This window comes from Biomphalaria glabrata, chromosome 1, assembly GCF_947242115.1.
Source record: "Biomphalaria glabrata chromosome 1, xgBioGlab47.1, whole genome shotgun sequence".
In the NCBI taxonomy this organism is placed as follows: Eukaryota; Metazoa; Mollusca; class Gastropoda; family Planorbidae; genus Biomphalaria; species Biomphalaria glabrata.
In genome coordinates this window covers 69870799-69896957 of record NC_074711.1, presented here as the reverse complement: position 1 = coordinate 69896957, position 26159 = coordinate 69870799, and the positions used below count along the sequence as shown (strand labels likewise).

Below are 26159 nucleotides of genomic sequence, written 5' to 3'. Positions count from 1 at the left end.
ATATTTTAAGTTGAACCATACTGCACCCACAATTTCTTAGTAATAATAAATGAAGTCTTGGGGCGTTTGAATGTACATAACATCATTTGTTTATTTATATGAAATAAAGTATGGTCTATATAACAAAGTACCAAGAATAAGTAGCATAACTATAAAAGCACACCTCACTCACACAATCATCCAATGGCTTTTGAATGTTTTTGTATTAAATCTAGAGTCTATACATTGTCAGTCACACAAGCCATTTATAGCTTCTCACCTACACACTAATACAACTTAAGTACTTGTACAATCCACACATCCAAAGGCCTTTGAGACAATAAATATATATAAATAAATATTGAATCCTAAAGACTTAAATACTATCTTTAAAATACTGTAAAACAAGATCTAAAAAAAAACAAACAATCATGTAGGTCCTTTCTCTAAAAGTGGAAAGCAATCCAACTGACAAAGGTTATGAAACAATGGCCAACATTAGCCATAGGAGTGTTACAAAAACCATAATAATTAAGTAAAAAAAAACAACATGGTCTCCTGTTAAAGTTAACAGGGCTAATGGATCATGCTACTGAAACTACATACTGTTCATTTCTACAAGTCAAAATATTCAGGAGGTAATTCAAAGGTATAGTCATCCAGAAAAAAAGCTACACTGAATTGAATAAACTACAAAATATAAGTTTGATGATACTAACACTGACATTGCAAGGCAACTTGAGCTTGTAACAAGATATGGGATTAGTCTTTATAAACATAACAATGGGATTAGTCTTTATAAACATAACAATGGGATTAGTCTTTATAAACATAACAATGGGATTAGTCTTTATAAACATAACAATGGGATTAGTCTTTATAAACATAACAATGGGATTAGTCTTTATAAACATAACAATGGGGTTAGTCTTTATAAACATAACAATGGGATTAGTCTTTATAAACATAACAATGGGGTTAGTCTTTATAAACATAACAATGGGATTAGTCTTTATAAACATAACAATGGGGTTAGTCTTTATAAACATAACAATGGGATTAGTCTTTATAAACATAACAATGGGATTAGTCTTTATAAACATAACAATGGGGTTAGTCTTTATAAACATAACAATGGGGTTAGTCTTTATAAACATAACAATGGGGTTAGTCTTTATAAACTTAACAATGGGGTCATGGAGCAGAGGCTGCTGTAAAAGCAATATGTAAGGGGAGAAAAAAACAACATAGACGTAACAATACAAGGAAGAGAAAACTATTTAGTATTGTATTTACACAATTAGGAATCGGTACATTGTAATTAAGCCAGCCTGATGTCTTAGTGTTTTCATTGTTATTAAAAGATGAAGAAATTTGTAAAAACTATAGAAAATTGTATAGCTATACTTGCCCATAAAAGCCTATAATATAATATAAACTTGTATGTTTGTTGCTGCTTTTATGGCTATTTCAATTTAAAAAGTGAAGTTACATTGAGTCAATATGTCAATAATTCAATGAGTTGATGGATCAGGAATCAATTTTTAAAAAAAAGGGAAAAATTTCCTATAATAAATGTAAGTATTTTTTAAAAAGTATTTATGTACATCTATCAATAAAAGCAGTTATTTAGAATACTGAAGGGATTCAGTAGACCTCATTACACAATCAATTTTAACTGTAACATAAAAAAGGATAAAGAGCTAAAGGTAACATCAAGTTGTCGATTTGATCTGTGAAAGCCTCAAATAGAGAACTTAGAGAAACTCCAATTAATACTGACAAAGCTGAACTCACTTGAACAAGCCCTGAAACAATTGAAAACAGTACACTGAAACAGTAACAGTGAATTTATTAAAATGAACATCTTGTTTAAGGGAAACAACCAGATATAAAAAGATATTTTTAAAAAATCCAAAACAAAAAAAAGCCATTGTTCTTGATTCGACTTCAAGAAAAAAAAAATATGATGTTTCATGGTAGAAATAGAAAACAATAACAAGTGAAATTATATTTAATATAATATAATACAAAATACAATATTTAAACATACCTAGATAGCTGGCTAAAGAAACTAAGATTATCTGACTGAATATTGATGCCAGAGTACCTTCCACAGTTTTTTTGCTACCTTCAAAATGAATAAAATGTTGTTGTTTAATAAATATCTGCTATAATAGATAAATAAATTACTTATTTATTTATCTATTATAGCAGATATTTATATATATATTATATATATATAAATAAAATACTTTAAAGGCATTTCCAATAGTATTAATATCTCCAAAATTAGGTTTGCAATGAAGAATGCACTGCAGAATGGAATGTCTTAGGAGAAGATTTTTTTAAAACGTTTCCCCTTCAGACCTTATGGTCTATAGGGCAGATGATGTGAAGTTCATCTGTTTCTGTGGCCTACAGTTAACAACCACCAACCGCCTTTACTTTTCCCCAACTAATGTCAGGTAACCATTAGAGCTAGTTGAACTCAGAGGCGCCCAAAGATCCAAAAATTAAAAATCCCAGTCTTCACCTGGATTTAAACCCGGGACTCCTGGTTTAGAAACTGATCTCAGCCACCCTGTGTAGATACTGCTCAGCCACCCTGCCAACTAGAAGAAGATTAGCAAGTTTGAATGCAACTGGAGGTTGAGATTTTTAAGCTGGAATATTTTTGAATTACCCTAGCTTTTATAGGTACTTAACATTTGTTGACAGTAAATGCACTTAGACTATGCACAGACTACATGACAGTTTCACCAGTAATAAGCCAAAGAAACAGCTTGATTTTGTTGACCAGGTTACTAGTCTCACACAACAAATTGTATATGTTCATATATTATCTTGAAAGTGAAATTGGATTGTTGAAAGTTGATTTCTTCCACTTGGTTGAGACAGAGTTTGTTATGACTTGTCAAGTCAATCCTAGTGTGAAAGACTTTGTCACGGTGACTATATATAAAAGTTTGAGTATTTTTTGCTTTCAGGAAGTTTTCATCTTTTTCTTTGCCTCAAAACTTTTCACTTGTTAACATTCTCTATGCAAAGCTGATTAAGGGAACCAGAACCAAGCAGTGTTCAATATACATGATTAAGGGAACCTGAACCAAGCAATGTCAAATACTATGTTAAAATGTCACATTCAATTAAGTTACAATGATTGACATATGCTTAATTGTGATGCAGGTTCAAAACACAAGACACTGAAAATTATGTAATACAAGGATAACTTGAACTAAGTTAGCTCAAACACAAAGTCTAATATGAGATGGAACATTAGTTTCTCTGAATACAAGGATTCAATGTAATCAAAATATATTTATTCAAAGAACTGAGTGTATTGAAAATAGAAACCACAATTGACTTTCATATGTTTAGCAATTTTACCTTTCTTAAGTTATTAGAATACATTCCTATTTTAAGACTGTTTTTAGTTTTGGAAATTTCTATCTTGTGTTCTCCATTTTTATGATGTCCTATTTGTGACAAAACTATATGCTAACAGGTCTTCAGATACATAGATATCAATAAGCTTGGGATTAGCCCAGGATTGGGTAGCAAGGAGACTATGCCTAGTAAATATTTCAGAAAATGAAAATAAACAAGAAGTTTTGTTGAAACAATAAGAAAATAATTTTAAAAACCTTTCAAACATTAAAAACATATATCATTTCAAATTTTACTGAGCCACAAACAATATCTTTCAAACTGAAGCTAAGAAAGTAACTAAATGTGCCATTTATTTCATTTGTAATTGAATGCACTCACATATTGCCAACTCTTACCTGGATAATAAATCTGTCCAAATTTACTTCCAAATATACAAGCAACAGAGTCACCAACACCCAGGGATAAAACACCACTGAACATTTCATTCCAACCTCTGATAGCTAAAAACAAATAAAAAAAAAAAACAATGCTTTTAAAAACAAATTTACTTTTGCTAATGAGATATATATCTATGTTTGTCAATGAGATATATAGGTTCTTAGGACTTTTCAGTCAACAATTGTAATGAATACAATACAGCCAATATATAAAAATAAATATTCCACTCACAGTTTCTTCATATGTTAATGCAACTTTGTAAAGATATTAACATAAAAACATAACTATTTTCCTCGAATTTTCCCCCTCTATTTTTATATCCCCAAAGTATGCTCAGGGAAATTTCCTTAAAACTCCTGAATTAATTGACACACACTCCCAAGCTTCAAAATGTGCACCTTCCCACATTTAAGCCTGAGTATTACAAACATTTTCTTTCACTACGCCACAACATAGTTCACAGCAGGATTTTTCTCTCCCCATTATAATGTTATCATACTGGATCTAGCCATGTTTCAATAGGGCAACTTCTATCCTACCACAATCTCAAACTCAATATTTTCACATCTTTCATTTTCAAACAACCTAAAGTATGTTTATTACATCATTCTTCGCTTGTATAATCTTTACAAATAGAGGGTACTGTGATATTGTAAGTTAACAAGCTTGTAATTAAATCTTGTGGTGGAAAATTTTTTTCCTCTTTAATTGTCCACAGTGACTGTAAGAGAATGTGTATTAGGCTGCAGTTGTCTACTATGTGTATCAAATAAGTACTTACATGTATAAAGGTTAGGTGATAGCCAAAGAGGAAGTGATAATCCTAACAATAAATAAATGTGAGTCAAGAAGATGGGACCTTGATCTCTATCATCCACAAATACTTTCAGGATTTCATGGAGTTGGTTTCCTAATACAGGAACTTGCAATGCTCTCGTTGTCTGAAATATTATAAAATAATCAAATCAAGGTACACCACATATACACACATTAATTTTAAGAATATTATGCAATATTACAAACTTAATTGTCATTGTGCACGACTTAATGCTACAATATTCAGATTTATACTAACTTCTGCCATTAGTTACTGTAGTCAATTATGCCATTTAATGATTTAGTAATTAAATCAAAAATTATTTATAGAGATAGCTAGTTATTTTAAACAAAGTAAAGTAATTTATGTAAAATTTTAAAATGTTACAGGTTCATAATTTCTACCTCTAGTATAACAAACACTCCAAATGTAACAACAGATGCTATCAATAGCAACTGAATGTGCATCAAAAGTCCAGGAATGTAAACAAGCAATATAAGTATATGAAACACTTTTCTGACACTGAATTTGTCAATATCTTTTATCTTAGAGCTGCTGGGATTGTTAGCTTCTGTCAAACTATAAAAGGCTGTCCAAACAATGGTCAGTGTGAAAAGAATCGCCCAGGAGGACATAAGAAATATCTGAAATAAGAAAGACATTTTACTTTCAAATATCAGTTTCACTTATCTAGCCCTAAGAGATGTACAAGACTAAAAATTGTACATCAATAAAATGTAAATTTCACTTTAAAGCCAATAATAGAATATGCATCCTCTGGTTGGGACCCCTAAAATCAAGAAAACATTAAAAAACTGGAACAGACAGAAAATAGAGCAGTGAGATTCATAGCAAACGAATATTCACAGATGACTGAAGTAACACCTTTAGTAGAATCACTAAATTTAGAAAGCCTTCAGGACAGAAGACTCAAAAGTAAAGCAGCAATTATACATAAAACACTGAACCATAATCTCCAAATACAAAAACAAAGTCTGTATTATGTAAGATAAGAGAAATATTAAAACCAATGTTATGGAGTGTAGGTGTGTGATGTAAACATGAGGAATGTTAAGTAAATGTTTTGGTTGAGTATGCTGAAGAGTTTCTCCCGAAACCACAATTTGGTGTGTTTATAAATACTGCTGTGAAAGTTGAAGAATAGGGGACCAGCAAGAGACATGGGAGAAAAGATGTGTATTTTTAGTGAGTTATATCTTGTTTAAATTATCATTTCATTTGTGTTTCTACATATATCTACTTTCATATTGAATCTGTGTAAATGTATTAATAAAAGTTATATTTGGTTTTGTTTTAAAAGAAGATTGTTTATATTCCAAGTTCTACATAAGAATTTAATATGCCTACATTGGGGTAGCCTAATCATGTGACATGCGCCCTGGACTGTCATTCCATGGTCTCAATGTTCCCAGGTTTGAATGCCGCCTGCTTCCATTTCTGGGAAATTTGGGCTAAGATGCAATTATCTTCAAATCAAAAAGAACATCCAAAACATGTAAAACAGTTGTACTAGCTGTTTCAAGCTGTAAACGAATGACTAAGTATCAATAACCACTAAAAATATATTAATTTCTTTGCTTTACTTTTATAAAGTACCACTTATTGACCAATATCATGATCTCTCATTAACCACATAAAATAGCAAACTTAAAATCAAGGGAGATAATACAAAATAATAGTCCAACCTTATTCAATCAAACTAAAAAAAAATAATGCTCAAATATATGATGTATGGTACTAATGATTTGATTTGATTTTTGATTTGAGGCACATCGGCACAATTTAGGCCATGTCGTGCCTGCAGTCCCTTAAGGACTACTCTCTCTCTAAACAAAAAGGGCCAGATTCTATACAGTCATATCATTAAAATCAAGGTCTATTCACAGTTAAAATAGTGAAGGTAGTAAAAATTTAAATATTTGGTAAAAATCTAATGTAAATAGTGCATGTTCACAAATTCATAAATCAGATCTTCGTAGATAGCCCCACTTCCCGGATAAAGCCCAGTACCTTCCCAGGGTCGACATTATCAAATAGTGTTTTTAAATTAGTGGCTCTAAAATATTTCGCCCTGACATCCTGGTATCTGGGGCAATCAACGAGGATATGTTCCACGGTGAGGCGAGAGTCACAGTACTCACAAAGTGGGGGCTCCTCTCTCTTCAGTACAAAAGAGTGCGTGATGTAGGTGTGGCCAATCCTAAGTCTGGACATGGTCGTGCTACCACGCCTTGTCAGACCCTTAGATGTGGGCCGCCACCTGACATCCGCCACAATCTGCCTGAGTTTACTGTGAGTCTCAGTCTCCCATTGGTTCTGCCACTCTCGATAGGTGGCAGAGGCAATACTTTGTCTCAGGTCTGAGTAGGGAATTTGGGTTCCTGAAACCGCATGATTTAGGGCTCTCTTAGCTTCTCTGCCTGCGGCTTCATTTCCCTCAATGCCAACATGGGAGGGGACCCAGATGAAGGTGACATCCCTACGGTCGGCTGTTGTTTGGTCCAACAGCTTCAGGCTCTTATGTACCAATGGGATGTCAGTCTTCATCCGCCCCAAAGCTTGCAATGCAGATTTGGAGTCGGAGCAGATTATAAATTTCCTCCTTTCTGATGCAATAACGGCCATAAGTGCAAGCAATATTGCGTGCAATTCGGCCGTAAAGATGGAGCAGCCATCGGGGAGTCTACGGGAGATTGTTTTGTTCCGAAAGGAGCAGGCACACGCAACCTTTCCATCCATTTTGGATCTGTCTGTGTAGATGGTGCCACAATCTCCGTAGCTCTCCTGCAGTTCCCTAAAGTGGACTTGTAGTATGCTTGGGTCTGTATTTTCTTTTTTGAAATTAAGGAGGATTCTGAGGGGTTTCTATTTTAGAGATTTGGTCAATGGGTGGGGTTAAATTTTGGATGGGTTCTCTCATTCGAAGGCCCAACGGCTGTATGACGTTAGGCCTTCGATTGTATAATTCTACCTCTGTGGGGTTAAATATGGAGTCGAAAGCAGGGTTCGTGGGGTTGGATTTTAGCTTGACTATATACTGCATTGCAAGCTTTTTCATTCTTATATCCATGGGGAGTTCTCCAGCCTCCACATGGAGACTTGGGATAGGTGATGTACGAAACGCGCCGAGACAGAGACGCAGGGCAGCATTTTGTATTGGTTCCAGTATTTTTAGGTACGACTTCCTTGCTGCTCCATATATTATGGATCCGTAGTCTAGCTTGGATTGAATTAGACTCCGATAAAGCAGCAGCAAGGTATCTCTGTCAGCTCCCCAGTCCGTATGGCTGAGTACTCTTAGTATGTTTTATGACTTTTGGCATTTCTTCTTAAGTTCCTTAATGTGGGGGAGAAAATTAAATTTGGAATCTAAGGTAGTTTTCACGACAGGGATCTTCTTTTTGTGTATAAATAGTTCAGGGTCTGGGTGGAGTCCCCTTAGATTACAAAAATGCATACTAACTGTTTTGGAGTCTGAAAATTTGAAACCATTATAGTTTGCCCAACCCTGAATTTTGTTTAAACATAACTGTAATTTTCTTTCTAAGGTGTTCATGTTTTTCCCATAAGTAAAAATGACAAAGTCATCAACATACAAAGAGCACTCTATGCCAGGGGACAGCGCATTTATGATGCTATTTATTTTAATGTTGAACAGGGTGACTGACAGGATGCTGCCCTGGGGTACACCCATTTCCTGGTCATGAGTGTCAGAAGCGGAGTTGCCCACTCGAACCTGAAATTTTCAATCTTTCAGGAATTCCTCCACAAAACGGGGGAGGTGTCCCTTAAGCCCCATAAGCGCCAGGTCACGTAGAATGCCATGTTTCCAGGTTGTGTCATAGGCCTTTTCTATATCGAAGAATACAGCTACTAGATGTTCTCTTCTGAGTAATGCATTTCTAATATAAGCTTCCAGCCTTACCAGGTGGTCAGTTGTTGTCTGCCCCTGCCGGAATTCGCACTGGTAGTTTGAGATCACTTTATTCCTTTCCAGGTACCAGACCAGCCTACTGTTAATCATTCTTTCCATGGTTTTGCAGATGCAGCTTGTTAGTGCTATTGGTCGATAGTTAGCTGGGTCAGAGCCGTCTCTTCCCGGTTTAGGTATCGGTATAACTGTGGCTTTCCTCCAGCTGTTTGGGAAAGCGCCTGTTTGCAGGACTGCCAATGAGGGTTCGGGAAGGTGCTTGAGGAACTGGTAATGGATTTCGTCTTCTCCAGGCGCTGTGTCATGTGACTTGTCCAGCGATTCCCTCAGTTCCTCAAGCGAGAATGGTTTGTTGTAGTCTTCATTGTTCTCTGACCTGAAATCAATGGGGTGTCTTTCCTCCCTGGTTTTGACTTTTTGGAACTCTGGCGTGTAGTGTGCAGTGGATGATTTTTCTGCTATTGAGGATGCAAGGCAGTCAGCTATTTCTCTGGGGGACGTGACAGTTCATCCTTGGTTTTTCAAATGCCCTATTGCATTTGATTCTTTCCCTTTGATTCGCCTTACTGCCTTCCAAACCGCTCTAGCAGAAGTTTTGGCATCCAGACTGCCGACAAAACTTCTCCAGGAATTCCTTTTGGCTGACCGTATGGTTTGTCTAGCCTTTGCTCTAGCTATCCTGAATAGCTTTAGGTTTTCCTGGGAAGGATTCTTTATAAATGCAGCCAGTCGTTTTTTCCTATCGCCAATAGCACTTTTGCAAGCTGTATCAAACCATGGTTTGCTAGGCCGTTTTGGATTAGCAGAGGTTAGGGGTACAACTTTCCTGGCTATACTTAGTAGCTTGCTAGCAAAGGTATCAGCTGGGTTCTGTTCATGGAGGATATTTTCTGTGATATCCTCGGAGCATCTTTTTTGGAATTGTTCCCAATCGGCCTTATTCAGTTTCCACCGCTGAGGTCATCCCAATGAAGGGAGATTGTTAGTAATGATGATTGGGAAGTGATCATTTCCCCATAGATCATTGCTAAGTGACCATTTAAAATCGTCCAGAAGTCCGGGGACGCATACGGTGAGGTCAATGCATGTGAGTGATCCAGTTCCTGGGTGCAAGTAGGTCGGTGATGCATCATTAAGTATGCATAAATCATGTTGGAGGAAGATATCCTCCAGCATACGACCTCTTGTGTCGGTATTGTTGGATCCCCACATGGTGTTATGGGCATTGAAATCCCCAAGGATTAAATAAGGCCGGGGGAGTTGTTTCTATAGGTCCTCCATGTCTGTTGGGTTTAATGGAGCGCCTGGTGGTAGATACAGGCTGCAGCAAGTGATAACCTTGTGAAGGGTTATCCTAGCTGCTACGGCCTGTAGTGTGGTCTGTAGTTCTACCCTCTCATGGGGGATGCTATCCTTCACAAGGATACAGACTCCACCTGATGCTCTCTCTGCATCCTCAACATTCTTGCTGTAAGCACGGTAGCTTCGGAAGCTGATGCAATCTTTCAGAAATGTTTCCTGTAAGCAGACAGCTACAGGAGTCTTAGAGTCCATCAGTAGCTGCATTTCCTCGTAATTGGCCTTGAGGCCTCTACAGTTCCACTGTACAATTCTGGAATCCATGGCTTATTCTAGATGACCTATTTGGAGCTATTTGGCCTTGGGAGGCCCCCGGAGGGGTTTCCCTTTATTCCAGTGACCTTGGTATTTTTATTCTTGGGTTTGGATGGAGAGGAGGACAACCCCCTTTTGGGGGAAGTCTTTCTCTCTGGAGAGGGGAGATCCCACTGGTTAGAGCGGAGGTTATTTCCTCCTCTCTCACCTCGGGCATCCTCTCCGCTTTGATTTCTCCCCTTAGGGAGTTGGTCAACCTCTAATTTGGTAGAGGTTGGGGTGTCTGGCTGGGTTCTCTGAGGAGAACCTGTGTCAGACATGATGTCTCCGGATTCTCCCGGACTATTGGTTTTGACATGCTGCTCAGTCTCCATGCTCTCATCATTGAGCACAGAGAACCTGTTCTTTAGCATGACAACAGGGCTTTCTTGTTTCTTCAGAGAGAGGTGTGTTCTTTGGTGGTGTTTTCTTCTGAGTTGGAGGAGGAGGAGGGGGTGGTGGGGTCAATGTGTCCGTCTGTGTGGCTATGGATCTTCCTATCTTAGCAACAGCCTGGGCGTAGGTCTTTGTCAAGCCGAATTGGCCCTTGGGTAGGGCCAGTACAGCCGATTTCGCCTGGCTGAAGGTACATCCATTTCTTGCCTTGTACTCCTGCATGGCAACCTCCTGTTTCCACACAGGGCAGTCCTTGGAGTAGGCTGAGTGGCCAGCTTGACAGTTTGGGCATTTGAACTGGGCTGTGCAGCCCTTGTCCTCATGACCCTCTCCAGCACATCTGGCACACACAGTGTTCCTCTTGCAGACTGCCGCGCCGTGTCCATAACCCTGGCACTTGAAGCACCTCATGGGGTTAGGTATGTAGGGCCTCAATGGAACTCGTAGGTATCCTGCCTTCACATACTCTGGCGGTGTCCTAGTTCCGAATGTGAGGATAATAGTGGCGGTTTTGACCTCCTCACCATCCCTGCGCCTGGTAATGCGCCAGGCATGCGTGACTCCTTCAATGCCCTCCACTATTTCCTTCTCGGAACATTCCAGTAGGTCCCTAGAGCTGATTACACCTCTGCTGGTGTTCAGACTCTTGTGTGGCATGACTTCCACTTGGAGATCACAGAGTCTTCTGCATCTTAAAAGCCCATCAGAGTGTGTCTTGCCATCTACTTCTACAAGAAGTTCCATTGATTTGTGTAGCTTAGACACACTCTTGGGCTCTCCCACTACTGACTTGAGTCCCTTATAGATAAGGAAAGGGCTCAGCTTTGTCAGACTTTTCCCCTTCTCTGTGCACCTGACCACCAAAAATGATGGCCAGGTAGTACAGCTTTTTGTGGCCTCCTCTTTTTTTGCCTCAATACGGCGTCTCTTGCCCAGACTTAAATCTGGGGCAAGTAGTTTATTGGGGGTTTTTTTGTCCATATATATTCTTGTTAATTCGGCACCTGTGCTCCCCACCCGCCATCGAGTCCAACAAGGGGACGGGCCATTCGGAAGTCCAGAATGAGCCCGCCAGGGCTACACAGGTGCTATACTCAGTCAGCTGCTGCATCGGACATGTGTCCAATACAGCAGCTCCCTGATTGACCCTACAGCCACCGCCCTCCAGCATAGGTCGAAGACCTATGCTGGTAGCTTGGCATGACCAGCCGATTGACCCAGAGTGGGCCATCTGGGCCTCAGGTCTAGGGGAACTTGGAGCCAAAGTATTTTGTTGTGGTGGTTTATCCTCAGATAGCCACCACTCAAACACCAGGATCTCTTTATCCCCCCTTACCCGTCGCAGTCCACGGCAAACAGACTGGTCTAGGACGTAGTGAGATATTTAGAGATAAGGAACAGAGTGATGATCAATGAAGGCAGACTGAGGAAAAGAGGAGGCAGACACAATAATAGAAAGAAGTAGGGCACTTTTGAGCTCCAAAAGTGCTAAGGAAAGAGGAGCGCAGTTTAACGTCATGTCTGGGGACGGTGGTACTAATGAATATGTGATGTATGGTACTAATGAATATATGATGTATGGTACTAATGAATATGTGATGTATAGTACTAATGAATATGTGATCATTACATATGATGTATGGTACTAATGAATATATGATGTATATATGAAAAAGAAAAAAATATCAAGACTATCTTCTACTGTCATACCTGAACACAGCCACCAAATACAAAATTGAAAAACCAACTGATGGGATCTTCATTGAAGATTTGAAAGAGCAGCAGCAACGCAAGTAAAGCTGTGACAATATAAGTTGCCATAAACTTGATGGGAGAAAGGTAGGATTTACTTAGACACACAAAAGTAGTAGCCAGAACAATGGCAATCACAAATATCTGAGGAAAATATTGCTTCTAATTACAACTTATAACCATTTCCAAATATCAGTTACTGAAAGAACAATAAAACATTTGTTTATGTACAACTATAACTAGAGTAATAAAATTTACATTTCTATGATATTTTCTAATAAACCTTTGTTTTTTCAACTTCTAAATGCCATACATTTTGTACATAGTAACATCTCTTACCGAATCAAACCAAAATAGCTGAAACATATTATCTGCAAGATAAGAATTCTGGGAAAAAGAAATGAAATGCATAGATTATTTTTGTGTTAAAACATTTTCTAAAAAAACAATCATACTAAATGAGAATGACAGCTTTTGGAAATTTTGCTGCTCACCTGAAAAAATGACCAAAAGAATCTGTGGATCCAAATGGAAACTAACTGTAAAAGAATTGATACTTCTCCTAGAGTAAAAGTCTTTTGTAAGAACATTGGTATTAAAGTAATTCCTTTCCACTGTATAATAAAGGTGAAGATATAAAAAACACTGAGCCCTTAAAAAAACAAAACAAAACTGTGAATATAACCTTTATCATATTCATTAATTTTTCTTTTAAAAATGCATTAAACATAATAAAGTTAATGTATACTTTACTTACAGCGAAAAACAAATATAAATGCCATGGAAATCATTAAAAAAAACATTCTATTTACAGCTTCAAACTTAAGCCATACAATAACAGAGAACACTGACGTCAAACTTAACCAAATCTCTTGAATGTTACGATCATCTTCTGTAAATAGAAAAACTCCTTAATCACTGGTTTAGAATTACAATATTATTAACTTTACACTTACTCTACTCTGGTTAAGTGATAAATCAACATGTTATAATAATATTATAGGATTGAGACTTACTCTGAAAATAAATATCTAGAAAGCTTTATGTTCTGACAAAAAAGTTTAATTAAAACAAGAATATAAAAAAAGATCTTTAAATTCACTCTTAATGTATGTTCAAATAATGTAGTTTAGTAAACATTGATATTTTATTTGTCATTGAAAAACAGAGTGAAATAAAACAGCTAGTATGGGGATTGAACACATGACAATTGTATTATTAGCACAATATTCTAACAACTTAGCTAATCAGCCATACTACAAAAGGTCAAACATAAATATCTAGATAGCTTCTAAATGGCTGCCTGGTCATATGGTATGTGCTCTGAACTGTTGTTGGATGATCATGATGGCCTCAGGTTCAAACCCTGCCTGCGACCCTCACCTGGGAATTTAAGCTAGGATGTAATTATCTTAAATCTGAATAAACATACAAAACATATTTAAAAAAACATGAAAATGAATTATATAAAAATGGCCACCATTTTTTACTACTATCCAATACAAAGAAGTAAAGTAAAGTTCCCCTTTCAGATATTGTGGTCTATAGGGCAGATGAAGTAAAGGTCTTCTGTGGCATACGTATAACGAGGGTGTCATGTGGCCAGCACAAGGACCAACCGCCTTTACTTTTACCCAACTAATGTCAGGTTAGAGCTGGATGGACTCAGAGGTGCCCAAAGATCCAGAAATTGAAAATCACTGTCTTCACCAGGATTCAAACCAGGGACTCCTGGTTCAGAAGCCAAGAGCTTTACCACTCAGCTACCACGCCTCCACTATTATCCAATAATTTTAATTAATTCAATAATTAATGAGACCATACTTCTGAAATATTTTTAAAATGTGTTGTCACACAGCTTGAGTTTATGTTGTTATGGCACGATTAGGAATTAGTTATTTGTTTCGGGAACAGGGGAGATTTTTACTTAGTGACGATGACGTGATCTAACTTTGAAAAGGAAGAACAAAATATGGGTCGACATAAACAAGACGCTTTGATAACAATGTAGAAATAAAGAACATTTTATAAACAGCTAGAAGCAGAAGACATTCCATGGTTCCCTTCATGATTATTTAACATGTTTTGATGTTCAACATCAGAGTCAACAAACTCTATTGATTGTTCGGTTTTTCGACAGTGTTATCTATTCCTGCAGTTCTTTGAGTGTTACCTTCATTTTGGGTTTGTTTTCATTCGACACAGCAGAGGCGCTTAACAATGTGCTAAATTTCAGCTCCATAGAATAATGATAATTTTTAAAATAAATTATTCAAATTTTGCATTTTTAAGTATGACGAAAGTGTAAGCTAATTGTAGAAGTTCAAATGTTTTGGAAATCTACCTTGAGCATCTTTAATGTAAGCAGCATTACCAAGCAGTGCTACAGGCACTAATAAAATTGAATAAACACCAGAGGATGTATTTGGTCTATATGAAAAAAAAAATGCAAACGAAAAAAAAATTAACATTATTTATAAATACAAAAAGGCAAGCAATAAATTATGTATCACATAAAAAACCTAATACCCTAATTGATCAACATCCTTAATACTAATAATTAATTAGTTTTTCAGTAGCCAGAACAGCAACTGCATTGTTTATAGTGTGAAAATAATATTTATAGAAAGAGTGTTTGTTTTGCTTCATTATTCCCATTTCAGACAATATTAGTAATTCTACTCTATTCAAGAGCGGAGTAGGTTCAACTCCCAAAGAAGCTTTTAAACTTTGCAATTTTTGTGGAAGCCCCTAAAATTAATTGGAGAAATTAAAAGCAGTTGGCCATTGTTCAGGCTACATGATTCCCTTAACCAACAGCCATAGAAACAGATGACTTATCTTATCTTATATAATACAGACATTACTTAAAAAAAAAAGATGATTACTTCCTACGCATCATGCCTTCAATCATGAATATTAACCAATGACCTAAATTCTGCCAAGTCACTTGTTTTCCTGGCTACCTCAGGCAACCCATTCCATGCTAATCAGTCATACTACAAAAGGTCAAATATAAATAACTAGATCTATAAATAGCTTCTAAATGGCTGCCCGGTCATGTGGTATGTCCTCTGAATTATTGTTGGATGGTAATAATGGCCTCAGGTTCAAACCCTGCCTGCCACCATCACTGCCGCCAGGCAAAAAAAAAACATAAATTGAATTTTAAAAAATGGCCACCATTTTTTTTACTACTATCCAATAAAAAGAAGTAAAGTTCCCCTTTCAGACCTTGTGGTCTATAGGGAAGATGATGTAAAGGTCATCTGTTTCCATGGTCTACGGTTAACGAGGGTGTCATGTGGCCAGCACAAAAACCAACCGCCTTTACTTTTCCCCAACTAATGTCCACACTTCCCACATGTATCTGTGTCTAACACAATATGTTTATTATAGCAGATAAGTAATAAATATGGTTGAGTCCATTTCCAGAGAATAACTAAATCATTTATTATTTTGTTTTGCATATGGTAGAAGCATTTCCAAAAAAAATAATTCTTTCTACTGTTCTACTAACCTATAACCAATATGATGCAAATCTGCTGAACAATGTAAACATCTGCAGGTGAATAACCACAGAAGTAAACCTTCCAGTAAGAGAACGCCTTGAAGATAAAAACAAAAACTTGCTTAAAAATAGTTATAGTTGAAATTGAGTTTATTATTGAATATTATAAATTAACATAAATATTAATGTAAATTAATTCAATTCTCAATTAAAATACCTGAAGTTGCAAACTGAAGTGCATTAATCCCTCCATGTGATAAATATTTAATGGTCACGTAGATAGTCAATGACATCACTATATGGGAGGACCATTTCTGTGAATCCATGACTGATTTTTTTTTAAAGAAAAAGTTACATTTTCATAAGAAAAATATTGATAATACTTCAACATGGAAAACATGAAAAAGTTAATATAATTTTGTACAGTAAATAAACAAAAAAATAAATAAAATCTTTAAGCCCAATAACATCACCCCTTTCTTTATATCTAGCACATCAGAACTCTTCGTCTATATTGATTTAGTTGGTCTATCTAAACATTAGGATTAGGAAGCTGCAAAGGTCATGCCTTTTTGTGTGCTAGATTTAGATCTTATAAAGCCTGTTTGTAGACACCAACTCAATACCAATTGTTTTAAAGCTGACTTAGAGTGCCCAGTAAATAGTTGGGGCATATCTCCTGGGTGATCAGCAATGAATAATTAACTTCAACATGTCTGAAGAGCATTCATCCACAGGAAACTTATTTAATCACAACCATTAAGATAAAATGAGTCCTTTAAGTATCCTTTATTTTCACTGGCTTGTAATTTAGCATAAGAGAGAACTACATACTCATACGATGCACCACCAAAGACCATGTTGCCATCAGGTAAATGGCTTTGTGTGGAAAGGCAAAGTGGATTTAGGAAAGGGGTTTAGACAACCTTTCCACGTCTCCACAGGGGTTATGATAGTTTTTCTAGCCAATCTATTTTCCTATTCAATTGCAAGAGTTCTGAGATCAGGATGCCTAGAATACTGTTAGAACCAGAGACCTGGATCTTGATAAAGCAAAAAAAAAAAAAGCTAAAAATTATATTGATTTTCATCAGAATGCATACCATACTTTTTTCAAGTATGACAGTGATGCCCAAAATATTGCCAGTGGGCCAGATCAGCCTGTGCCATGTTGCTATCTGGCCCGCTGAAATATTGAACCAAAATGTAGAAAATCACAAAAAAAGGTTTGAAAAAATGATGTCCCTATGTTAAAGAAGTACACTCATTCTTTCTTCCATGGAGTTCATTCTATGCTATTCTAACATTCATATTATTTTTTCTTTGTTCTAGTAAGAAAAAAAGTTAAATTACAAGGATTGAACCACAAAACTTTCAAAGATTTTCTGACAGAAATAGAGCCCTAATATGAAGATGTTCTATTTCACAATGAAATGCACTGGTTAAGCAAAGGAAAGGTACTAAAACCTTATTTTTAAAAGATATGAAATTGAAATTTTTATGACTGGAGAAATAAAGCAAGTGCCTTAACTTAGCAACCCATATTTGAAGGATTTGGCAATTTAAAATTACATCATATCACATCTAAATGAACTCAAAATCAAACTACAGGGAAAAAGTTGAATTCACATGAGTATGCTGACATAAGTGCCTTCAAACGAACTCTTAATTTAGCAGTTGGAAAGGGGTGAAATTAAAGTTACATAATCGTCTCACAGACAAATATCTAGATTCAGTGCCCTGACTTGGTGTCTCATTTATGAAGCAGGATATTGAGAAGTTGGTTTCGAATAAACTTATAACATCCCATAATTAGAGTATGTACTAGATCCATTGGTTTCTAATAAAAGTGCTTTATTGTTAATTTCTTCTTTTTTTATCTTTTTTGTTGATGTGGCCTACAACAAGAGTGTCGAAAATTAATATGGCCCGCAGGCAGATTTAGGTTGGCCATCACTGAAGTAAGACAAAAGCCTGTTGACAACAAAACAACAACTTTTGGGGCAATAAATCTTATAGATATAGAGCTATCTAGTTTCTAATTTGAATGCAATTTGTTGTCTAAATGTTTTTGTTTGAAAGCTTTATTCAATATATAAAAAAAAACTCCAACTTGTGCATTCAATATTTTCATATAACATGATGATAAAGTTTTGCAAATTATAGTCATGGATATTAAAATATTTTTTTGTTAAGAGTTCAAGTTTTGTATAACACAATTTCAGAAGTATGGAACCACAATACAAAATGGATTTTTTCATGTTATTGGGGGACAATTTTAGGAAATGCTACTAAAAGAAATGTTTCTGTTATAATCTTAAAGGGGTTGCACAATGAAAACTATTTTTTTTATTTGTATATATATGAAGTTATACTGATAAAGATTACAACATTAAAAAAAATCATTTTAAAGGAAGAAAGCCAATGGTTGCCATGGTATAAGCAGCTGTCCTGGGAAAAAAACAATACCTTAAAAAACTATCAAGATGATTTTGATTTTAAAAATATATTTAAAAAGTGTAAACATTTTTTATTATTCCTAGGCAAGTTCTTGTGATTTTTAAAATATCATGACCAGATTTTCAGGGCTTGTTTGTTTTTTACTTTTTTTTTTTATTTTAATTTTTTTCAAAAATTATCAATCACATTAATTTTTTAAATGTAGGGACTATCTTATTGTATTCCTTAAATACACAACAAAAATTAGCTGTTGAGATTTTGAGGAATGTTTTATTGACGTGAGCTGATTGAGGCTCTAATGGCACTGGGGAAGAGGGAGAACTTGTAGTGTATAAATAAGAAATGTGCCTTTATCTTTGTGTCTTTATGAGTTACTGAGTATTATATTAGGTTGTGTTTTTTTGTATTGGTAAATTATGTAAGTATGTTAAGTAAAGATTTAGATATCTAGTCTTTAATGTATTCTAGATCTATTGGTAGTTTACTTTTTAGCCTTCTGTACTGAATTGTTTCTATATTTAAGATTCTATGAATAGTATGACTAGATCTATATCATTATATCATCTATTCTATAAATTTAAAAAAAGATTTTTTAGAATATTCAATTAATAGAGCTATTATTATAATATCTAATAATAAATCTAGACAACTACTGTCAAATTTATGTAGATATGATATAGATTCTATTTTTTTTTATTTCTCTTATCTTCTTATCTTATGAAATACAGACATAACTTCAAAAAAGAAGATGATTACCTCCAATGCGTGTTCCTAGGTCAATTAGTCAACAACTTAAATTCTGTCATTGGTTTTCCTGGCTAACTCAGGCAACCCATTCCATGCTCTAATAGCCCTAGGAAAGAAGGAGCATTTGTACAACTTTTTCCTCACAAATGGTGGAATGTGCCTTTATCTTTGTGTCTTTCTGAGTATTTATTAGACTTTGTTTATGTATTTGAAGATTATGGTTTAGTGTTTTATGTATAATTTACTTTTTACTTTACATTACTTTTAAGTCTTTTATCCTGAAGGGTGTCAAATTTTAGTGATTTTAGTAAAGGCTGTTCCAGTTTCTTATTGTTTTCTTAAGGGGTCCCAAACAGAGGATGCTTATTGTATTATTGGCCTAACCAAGGTTAAATAACATTTTAGTTTTATGTTCTTATTTGATTTGCAGAATATCCTTTTAATAAACCCTGATGCTTTGTTTTGATTTTTAATAGTTTCATGAATATGGGGATTCCATGATGGTTTTTCATTTATTGTAACACCTAGGTATTTTGCCTTTTAAATCTGTGTTACTGGTTTAACATATATAAGATAAGTAGTATTTATTTGTTTTAGTTTTTTTGTTACTCTTTAATAACTAAACTGACATTTTTTTGGGTGGAAAGACAATTTGATTACCATTTCTGTAATTCATCTAATTCTCTTTGTAAAATTTCTGTATCTTGTGTTGTTTTTATTGTTCTATATATTATACAATCCTCTGCAAATAATCTGACTTTTGTTCCTGAACTAATGCAATTTGGTAAATCATTTATGTAAATTAAAAATAGTAGTGGACCTAAGACTGTTCCTTGAGGTACACCTGAGTTTACTATTATTGGTGTTGATTTACAGCCATTTATTATTACATTTTGTTTTCTCCCTATCAGAAAATCCTTAATCCACTGATGCAATGGATCATCAACGCCAAAATATTTTAATTTTTTAAGCAAACTTGAACTTTGTCAAAAAGCCTTGGAAAAATCTAATAAGACAGCATCTATTTGCTCACTATTATCTAAACCTTTTGAATTAGTCCTATTAGTTGTTTCACATGATCTATATTTCCTAAAGCCATGTTTGTATGGAGTAAGGCCCAGGCATGCTACCCTGCCTCATAGTGGCACCCGGGTGGAAACGATCGTAGGAGGAAACGATTAGGCTAAAGGATAGCAAAACAAGACTCCCATGGGGGTGAGAGAGCATCCTCATTGAACTGCGTGGAGTTGTAAAAAAGCTCCCACAACCTTGTCACAATCCAGGCGATGTTCCTCAAGGGGCCGTCACATAATAAATGGCGTGTCCTACACAGTTAGCCTGGTATTGAAAAGAAAAATGGCGGGGGTCTTAGTAGATCTATACGCGGCCACTTGCCTGTTTTCATACAGGCTGGTGAGAGGGAGCTCTTGTTCACTTTTGCTGGCCTAGAGTTCCAAGAGCCGAAGGCTCAACTCTACCTGGCAGTTTAAGAAGAAGAAGAAGTATGGAGTAAGGACATTATGTTTGTCTAAGAGGTTTATGATGCTGCTACATATTATGTGTTCTAGGATTTCAGATGTGATGCTGGTTACCAGTGATACTGGTTGGTAGTTTCCTAGGTCATATTTTTCTTCTTTTTTAAATAGGGGAGTGACGTTAGCTTCTTTCCAGTCCCTTGGTACTCTGCCCTGGTTAAGAGATACCCAAAAAAAGTATTTTGAACACTGGTGCTAGCTTGTTGTTTAGTTCTTTGAGTATTATTACTTCCGGGGCGCTGCACAGCAGGCGACCTGATTATACCGGACTCTTTTTTTCTAATTTTTTTTTTCTGTTAATATTTCATGTCATTTGTTACTACTCAATGTTTCAATAGATGTGCACTGTGTCTTTTGGATTCTAATGTTGGTATGGATTTTAATTTGTGTGGAAACGTGTATTTCAGTGGAGTTTTGTGGTAAGACGCTTGACAGTATGGACAACACACCCGCCATCTTGGAACCTAATAACGAGCCTAAGCCCAAGGCTTTAACCGAACAAATCCCTAGTACAAAACGTAAGAAGAGAGGACGTAGAGGAGGAATACGAGTTAAGTGTAGAAGAAGAGGACAAAGAGGCTTCCTTCCACCCATCGTAACAGGCAATGTTAGGTCTTTACAAAATAAGATGGAAGAATTAACAGGTTGCTGTGAACATTTGTATCAATTTAGAGAGTGTTCCTTAATGTGTTTCACTGAAACCTGGCTCAATGATACGATACCCGACTCTTCTGTTGATCTCGATAAATTTTACGTTTATAGAGCAGACAGAACAATTAATAGTGGAAAGTCAAAAGGAGGAGGACTCGCAATCTATATAAACAAGGAATACTGCAACGCCAATAATGTGAACATCAGGAATAAAATTTGTGACCCTAACATTGAACTTATGTGTGTCACACATAGGCCCTACTACTTGCCTAGAGAATTCACCCAGGTGTGTGTTGTTGTTGTGTACATACCACCGACGGCTGACACAGCGACTGCGTCGGAAATAATTTTTGATGTGTTACACAATGTACAATCAAAACACCCGGACTCTGTTTGTATCGTAACTGGAGATTTCAACAACCTAAATATTGACAACACTCTGTCAAACTATTGCCAGTATGTCTCCCTCCCCACAAGGCAGGGCAGAACGCTCGACAAATGCTACGTAAACATTAAGCAGGCTTACAAATGTAAAAGTTTGTTCCCACTTGGAGAATCTGACCATGTATTACTCCATCTTATACCAAATTACAAACCTACTCTTAAAACTACAAAGAGAGTTATAAAAACAGTCAAGATGTGGTCTGAAGAGGCTGTAGAAAAACTACGAGGATGCGTTGAGAAAACTAACTGGGAAATCTTTATTGAGAACTGTCCAGACATAAACGAACTAACAGAAACTGTTACCTCATATCTATCATTCTGCGAGGAGTTAACAATTCCAACAAAAACAATACAAGTCTATGGAAACAATAAGCCCTGGATGACCAAAAAAATCAAACACCTTATTACTGAAAAGAAAACAAAGTATAAGGCTAGCAACGAAGAGTTTATAAATGCTAAAAATAAACTGAGAAAAGCAATAATTGAAGGGAAAAAAACATACAAAGAAAAAATTGAGAATTTCTTTGCAAAGAACAACTCAAAACAATGCTGGGAGGGATTAAAGAAAATAACAGGCTGCGCCTCAAAACGAAAACAAATTTTAGTGGCTGATGATGAGAAATTCGCCAACGAACTAAATTATTTTTATTCTCGTTTTGACAAAGAAGATTTTGTTGATCTACACAAAGAACTTTTCAACACTCTGTCCAAAGGAAAACAAGAACCCTACGTCAATTTTGTAACGGAGGATGAAGTGACATTGTTATTTAAAAGAGTAGACGTAACAAAAGCTTGTGGACCAGACAAAATTAGTGGCAAGCTGATCAAGCTATGTGCGGAGCAAATTTCTTCTATCTTCTGTCATATCTTTAACCAGTCATTGCAAACGTGCGTAATTCCAAACATCTGGAAAACTTCAGAAATCATACCAGTGCCTAAGAAACCAAAAATAGATTGCTTAAATGATTTCCGCCCAGTAGCACTAACACCTATTGTTATGAAATGTTTTGAAAAATATATCCTTAAACAACTTGTAGCAAAAGTCAATAACAGCCTAGACCCTCACCAATTTGCATACAAAGCAGCTAGAGGAACTGAGGATGCCATTCTATTGCTTTTGGACCAGCTTTATAAGCATCTCGATATACCCAAAACATATGCACGAGTCCTCTTCGTAGATTTCTCCTCGGCTTTCAATACCATACAGCCACATCTAATGATAAACAAACTGAGTAACTTAAATGTAAGCCCTTACTTGCAAGCATGGGTTCTAAACTTTTTAACCCAACGGCCCCAGTATGTTAAAGTCAACAACACCAAATCGTCAACTCGAGTACTATGTACGGGTGCTCCACAAGGTTGTGTACTTTCTCCTGTGCTATACACTCTTTACACTAATGACATAAGAAGCATCTATGACTCAGTTAAACTCATTAAATTCGCTGATGATACTGCCATAGTCGGTCTTATTTCAGGAGACGAAACTCAGTATCGAAGCTCGATAGAAGAGTTTACAAACTGGTGCACCGACAACTTTCTAGAACTGAATGTAACAAAAACTAAAGAACTTATAATAGATTTTAGAAAGAAAAAACAAACTATACGTGAACTGCAAAAAAACACTACATCTATAGAACAAGTAAAGGCATATAAATATCTAGGCATTATCATCAACAACAAGCTTTCATGGGAAGACCACCTTGGAACTCTGACAAAGAAAACAGCCCAGCGACTCTTTTTTCTATACAAACTCAACAGTTTTAAATTAAATAAGAAGATCCTTGAGACATTTTACGGCGCGACTGTACAAAATCTGCTAACATACGGAATAAGTTGTTGGCAAGGCAACGCCTCATCTAAACTGTTGCAACGTCTAGAAAACATCATTAAAAAAGCATCAAAAATTACACTCACAACATTACCACATTTAAAGGAACTTTTTGAACAAACGTGCCTAAGAAAAATCGAAAAAATCTTGGAAGACAACGGCCACCCGCTCCATCAGAACTACGCCAGGTCGTCGCGAAGTGGGCGACTGCTGTCAATCAAAACAAGAACGGAGCGGTACAAAAACTCGTTCGTACCTCACTCTGTCAGACTCTATCACCGCCACTCATTGATCAGGGAACATGAAATGCACCAAGATACCTGTGTGTAGTCGCTGAATGAACTCTTTATGTTGTCTGTTGTATTTATGTGTATTTTTCTGTTGTGTTGTCTTTATATGAGAAACGAGTCCTTGTAATCACAACAAATTTCCGTAAGGATCAATAAAGCAGTCTTAGTCTTAATCTAGTTGGAATATACCACCAGGCCCATATGCTTTATTCAGTTTAATGTTTGCTAATAGTTTTTAGATCACCTTTTCTTGTACTTCTATATCTTCTATGTTGTCGACTTGGTTCAAATTAAGTAACTGTCTTTGTCTCTTAGGTCTGAGGATGCTGATGAAAGTATTTATTTAGGATGTTAGCTTTAGTTTCATTATTATTATGTGTTAATATATCTTCACCTTTTAATGGTGCTACTCCTGTTGTTTCCATTTTCTTATACTTAATGTATGACCATAGGTTTTTATTGTTATCCTTAGATATTACATTGTTTATGTATTCACTCTGCAGCTGTCTAATTACTTTTTGGGTTAGGTGTTTAATTTTAATATACTTTTTATAAACTCTTTCTGCCTTAATTTAATTTCTTTAAATTTTCTATATAGATTTTCCTTATGTTATGTTTCTTTAATTCATTATTAAACCAGTATTGATTTGTTTTGTTGGATGAGTATGTAGTTGGTATATGATTATCTATAATGTTTTTAAGATAGCTTTTAATGAAATTTCAGAGGTCATCAACTGGTTAGTTAATGTCTTTTTCTGATAAGAATATTTGTTGAAATGCAGCTCGGTGTAGTTGTGTGAGGTTGCATTTGTTCCACATTAATATTTGTCTTTTGGGTTATGTATTGGTTACTGCTTTAATCTGTGTATGTTAACGATATCATGGTCAGATATCATAGTCTACCACTAATCCAGGTCTGTTGGTTAAGAAGAGATCTAATGTGTTGTTTAATCTAGTTTTTTTTTTATAATTTGATCTAAACCTAAGTTGTGTGAAGTTTCTATGAATAATTCATTATGTCTTATGTCCTTAAGGTTTTGGTGTTGGTCTAAAGTGTTTTCCAATTTATATCAGGTAGGTTGAAGTCACCAATAATCTAAAAAACTGCATTATTTTTTTCCTTTAAGTATACTAGATCTAGTTAACTGATTGCTTAGTTCTTGTATATACTCTAAACTATATAATATATACAATTTGATGGTCTGTAGATACTGCCTATTATAGTTAATAATAGGGATGTTGAGGTGATGTTAATTTTACAAAATGTTGATACTATATTTTTTGAGTTAGGTAAAGTAATTTCTTCTGCTATTAGTGTGTTTTGTTTATTGCTAAAAAAGGTCCTGGATGATTATCTGTCCTATCTTTTCTAAAAATGTCATAATCGGAGATGATAATCACAATTGAAAATTGTTTAAAAGTTCTGAGAAATAAATTACAGGATGTAGCCAAGTTTCTGTTCCTGCAATTATTTAGATCTATGTCAACTAGATCTATTTAGTCTTAGATCTCATCTAGAATCTATTCCATTTCTATTTCTCACTTTCTAAAACTAAGTCTGTCTCTGCTCGTGCTGATTACTGTAATTTAAATAATTTTTTAATTTAATGTAACTTTTGAAAGTTTATTACTAGATCTAGTAACTACTAAACAGTACTAGTAACTAACTAGTAGCCTAGGCCGCCTTAGGTAGTACTACTACTAGTACTACTACGTACTACTACTACTAGACTTAACTACTAAGACGACTAAGTAAACTAGATCTAGATTCTAGATAGTAGATCATCTACTCATACTGATCTATAGCGGAGGGTTTAGAGTTGAGACTGTGAGAGGTAGTCTTCTAGAATCTAGATCTATTATTATATATTATAGACTATAGATCTTCATTACAGCAGATTATTTAGATATAGAGATCTAGATCTATCATGTAGGTATGGGTTCAAAGTTTGTTTACATCAGTTATTTGTATGTGTATATGTATTAGATAAAATCTAATTTTCTTTTTAAAAGATCTAACACACTAAATATTGTTTTGTATAGTAAGCAGAAAATCTAAATGTGACGTCATAATATAAGCACATTTACCTCGTAATTTTTATTACTTAAAAAAAAAGCTAAAAGTAAGCATATAAATTAATGACACTCTAGATTCTAATCTAGATCTAGAATCTAGATAGTATTTTTATAAGTAAGATTAATATATAGATCTATAGACCTTAGGACCTAGATATCACGTGTATTGTTAATGAACATAGAAAATAAATTCTATAAATAGTATAGTTCTAAAAAAAAGGTTTTGAAATTGCCAGT

The 26159-nt window shown here is 35.4% G+C and overlaps 1 protein-coding gene across 10 annotated transcripts; it reads right to left on the bottom strand.

Moving 5' to 3' along the window:
* Window positions 1-65: 65 nt before the first annotated feature.
* LOC106066292 (dolichol kinase-like) lies at window positions 66-26123 on the bottom strand. Of its 10 annotated transcripts, none has more exons than XM_056011354.1 (14): window positions 26065-26102; window positions 19108-19204; window positions 16109-16219; window positions 15901-15988; window positions 14725-14810; window positions 13138-13272; window positions 12875-13032; window positions 12720-12767; window positions 12339-12524; window positions 5032-5271; window positions 4592-4751; window positions 3768-3872; window positions 2033-2110; window positions 66-1787 (listed from the first exon to the last, which is right to left on the bottom strand). In XM_056011354.1, the coding sequence occupies exons 3-14, from the start codon at window positions 16215-16217 to the stop codon at window positions 1654-1656; spliced, it is 1527 nt and encodes a 508-aa protein (XP_055867329.1). In that variant the 5' UTR covers window positions 16218-16219; window positions 19108-19204; window positions 26065-26102; the 3' UTR covers window positions 66-1653. The 10 variants fall into 10 exon arrangements, with proteins under 10 accessions (XP_055867329.1, XP_055867338.1, XP_055867306.1 ...); XM_056011363.1 differs by lacking the exon at window positions 26065-26102 and adding an exon at window positions 25935-25970; XM_056011331.1 differs by lacking the exon at window positions 26065-26102 and adding an exon at window positions 25740-25872.
* Window positions 26124-26159: the final 36 nt, after the last annotated feature.

Excerpts from the sequence above, each read along its gene's own strand:
- LOC106066292 (XM_056011372.1), bottom strand. The coding sequence starts at position 16,217 with ATGGATTCACAGAAATGGTCCTCCCATATAGTGATGTCATTGACTATC. Across the intron at positions 12,525-12,719 it reads AGCTATTTTGGTTTGATTCG|ATATTTGTGATTGCCATTGT; the intron begins GTAAGAGATGTT and ends TATTTTCCTCAG. Across the intron at positions 5,272-12,338 it reads TATTTGGTGGCTGTGTTCAG|ATATTTCTTATGTCCTCCTG; the intron begins GTATGACAGTAG and ends TTCTTATTTCAG.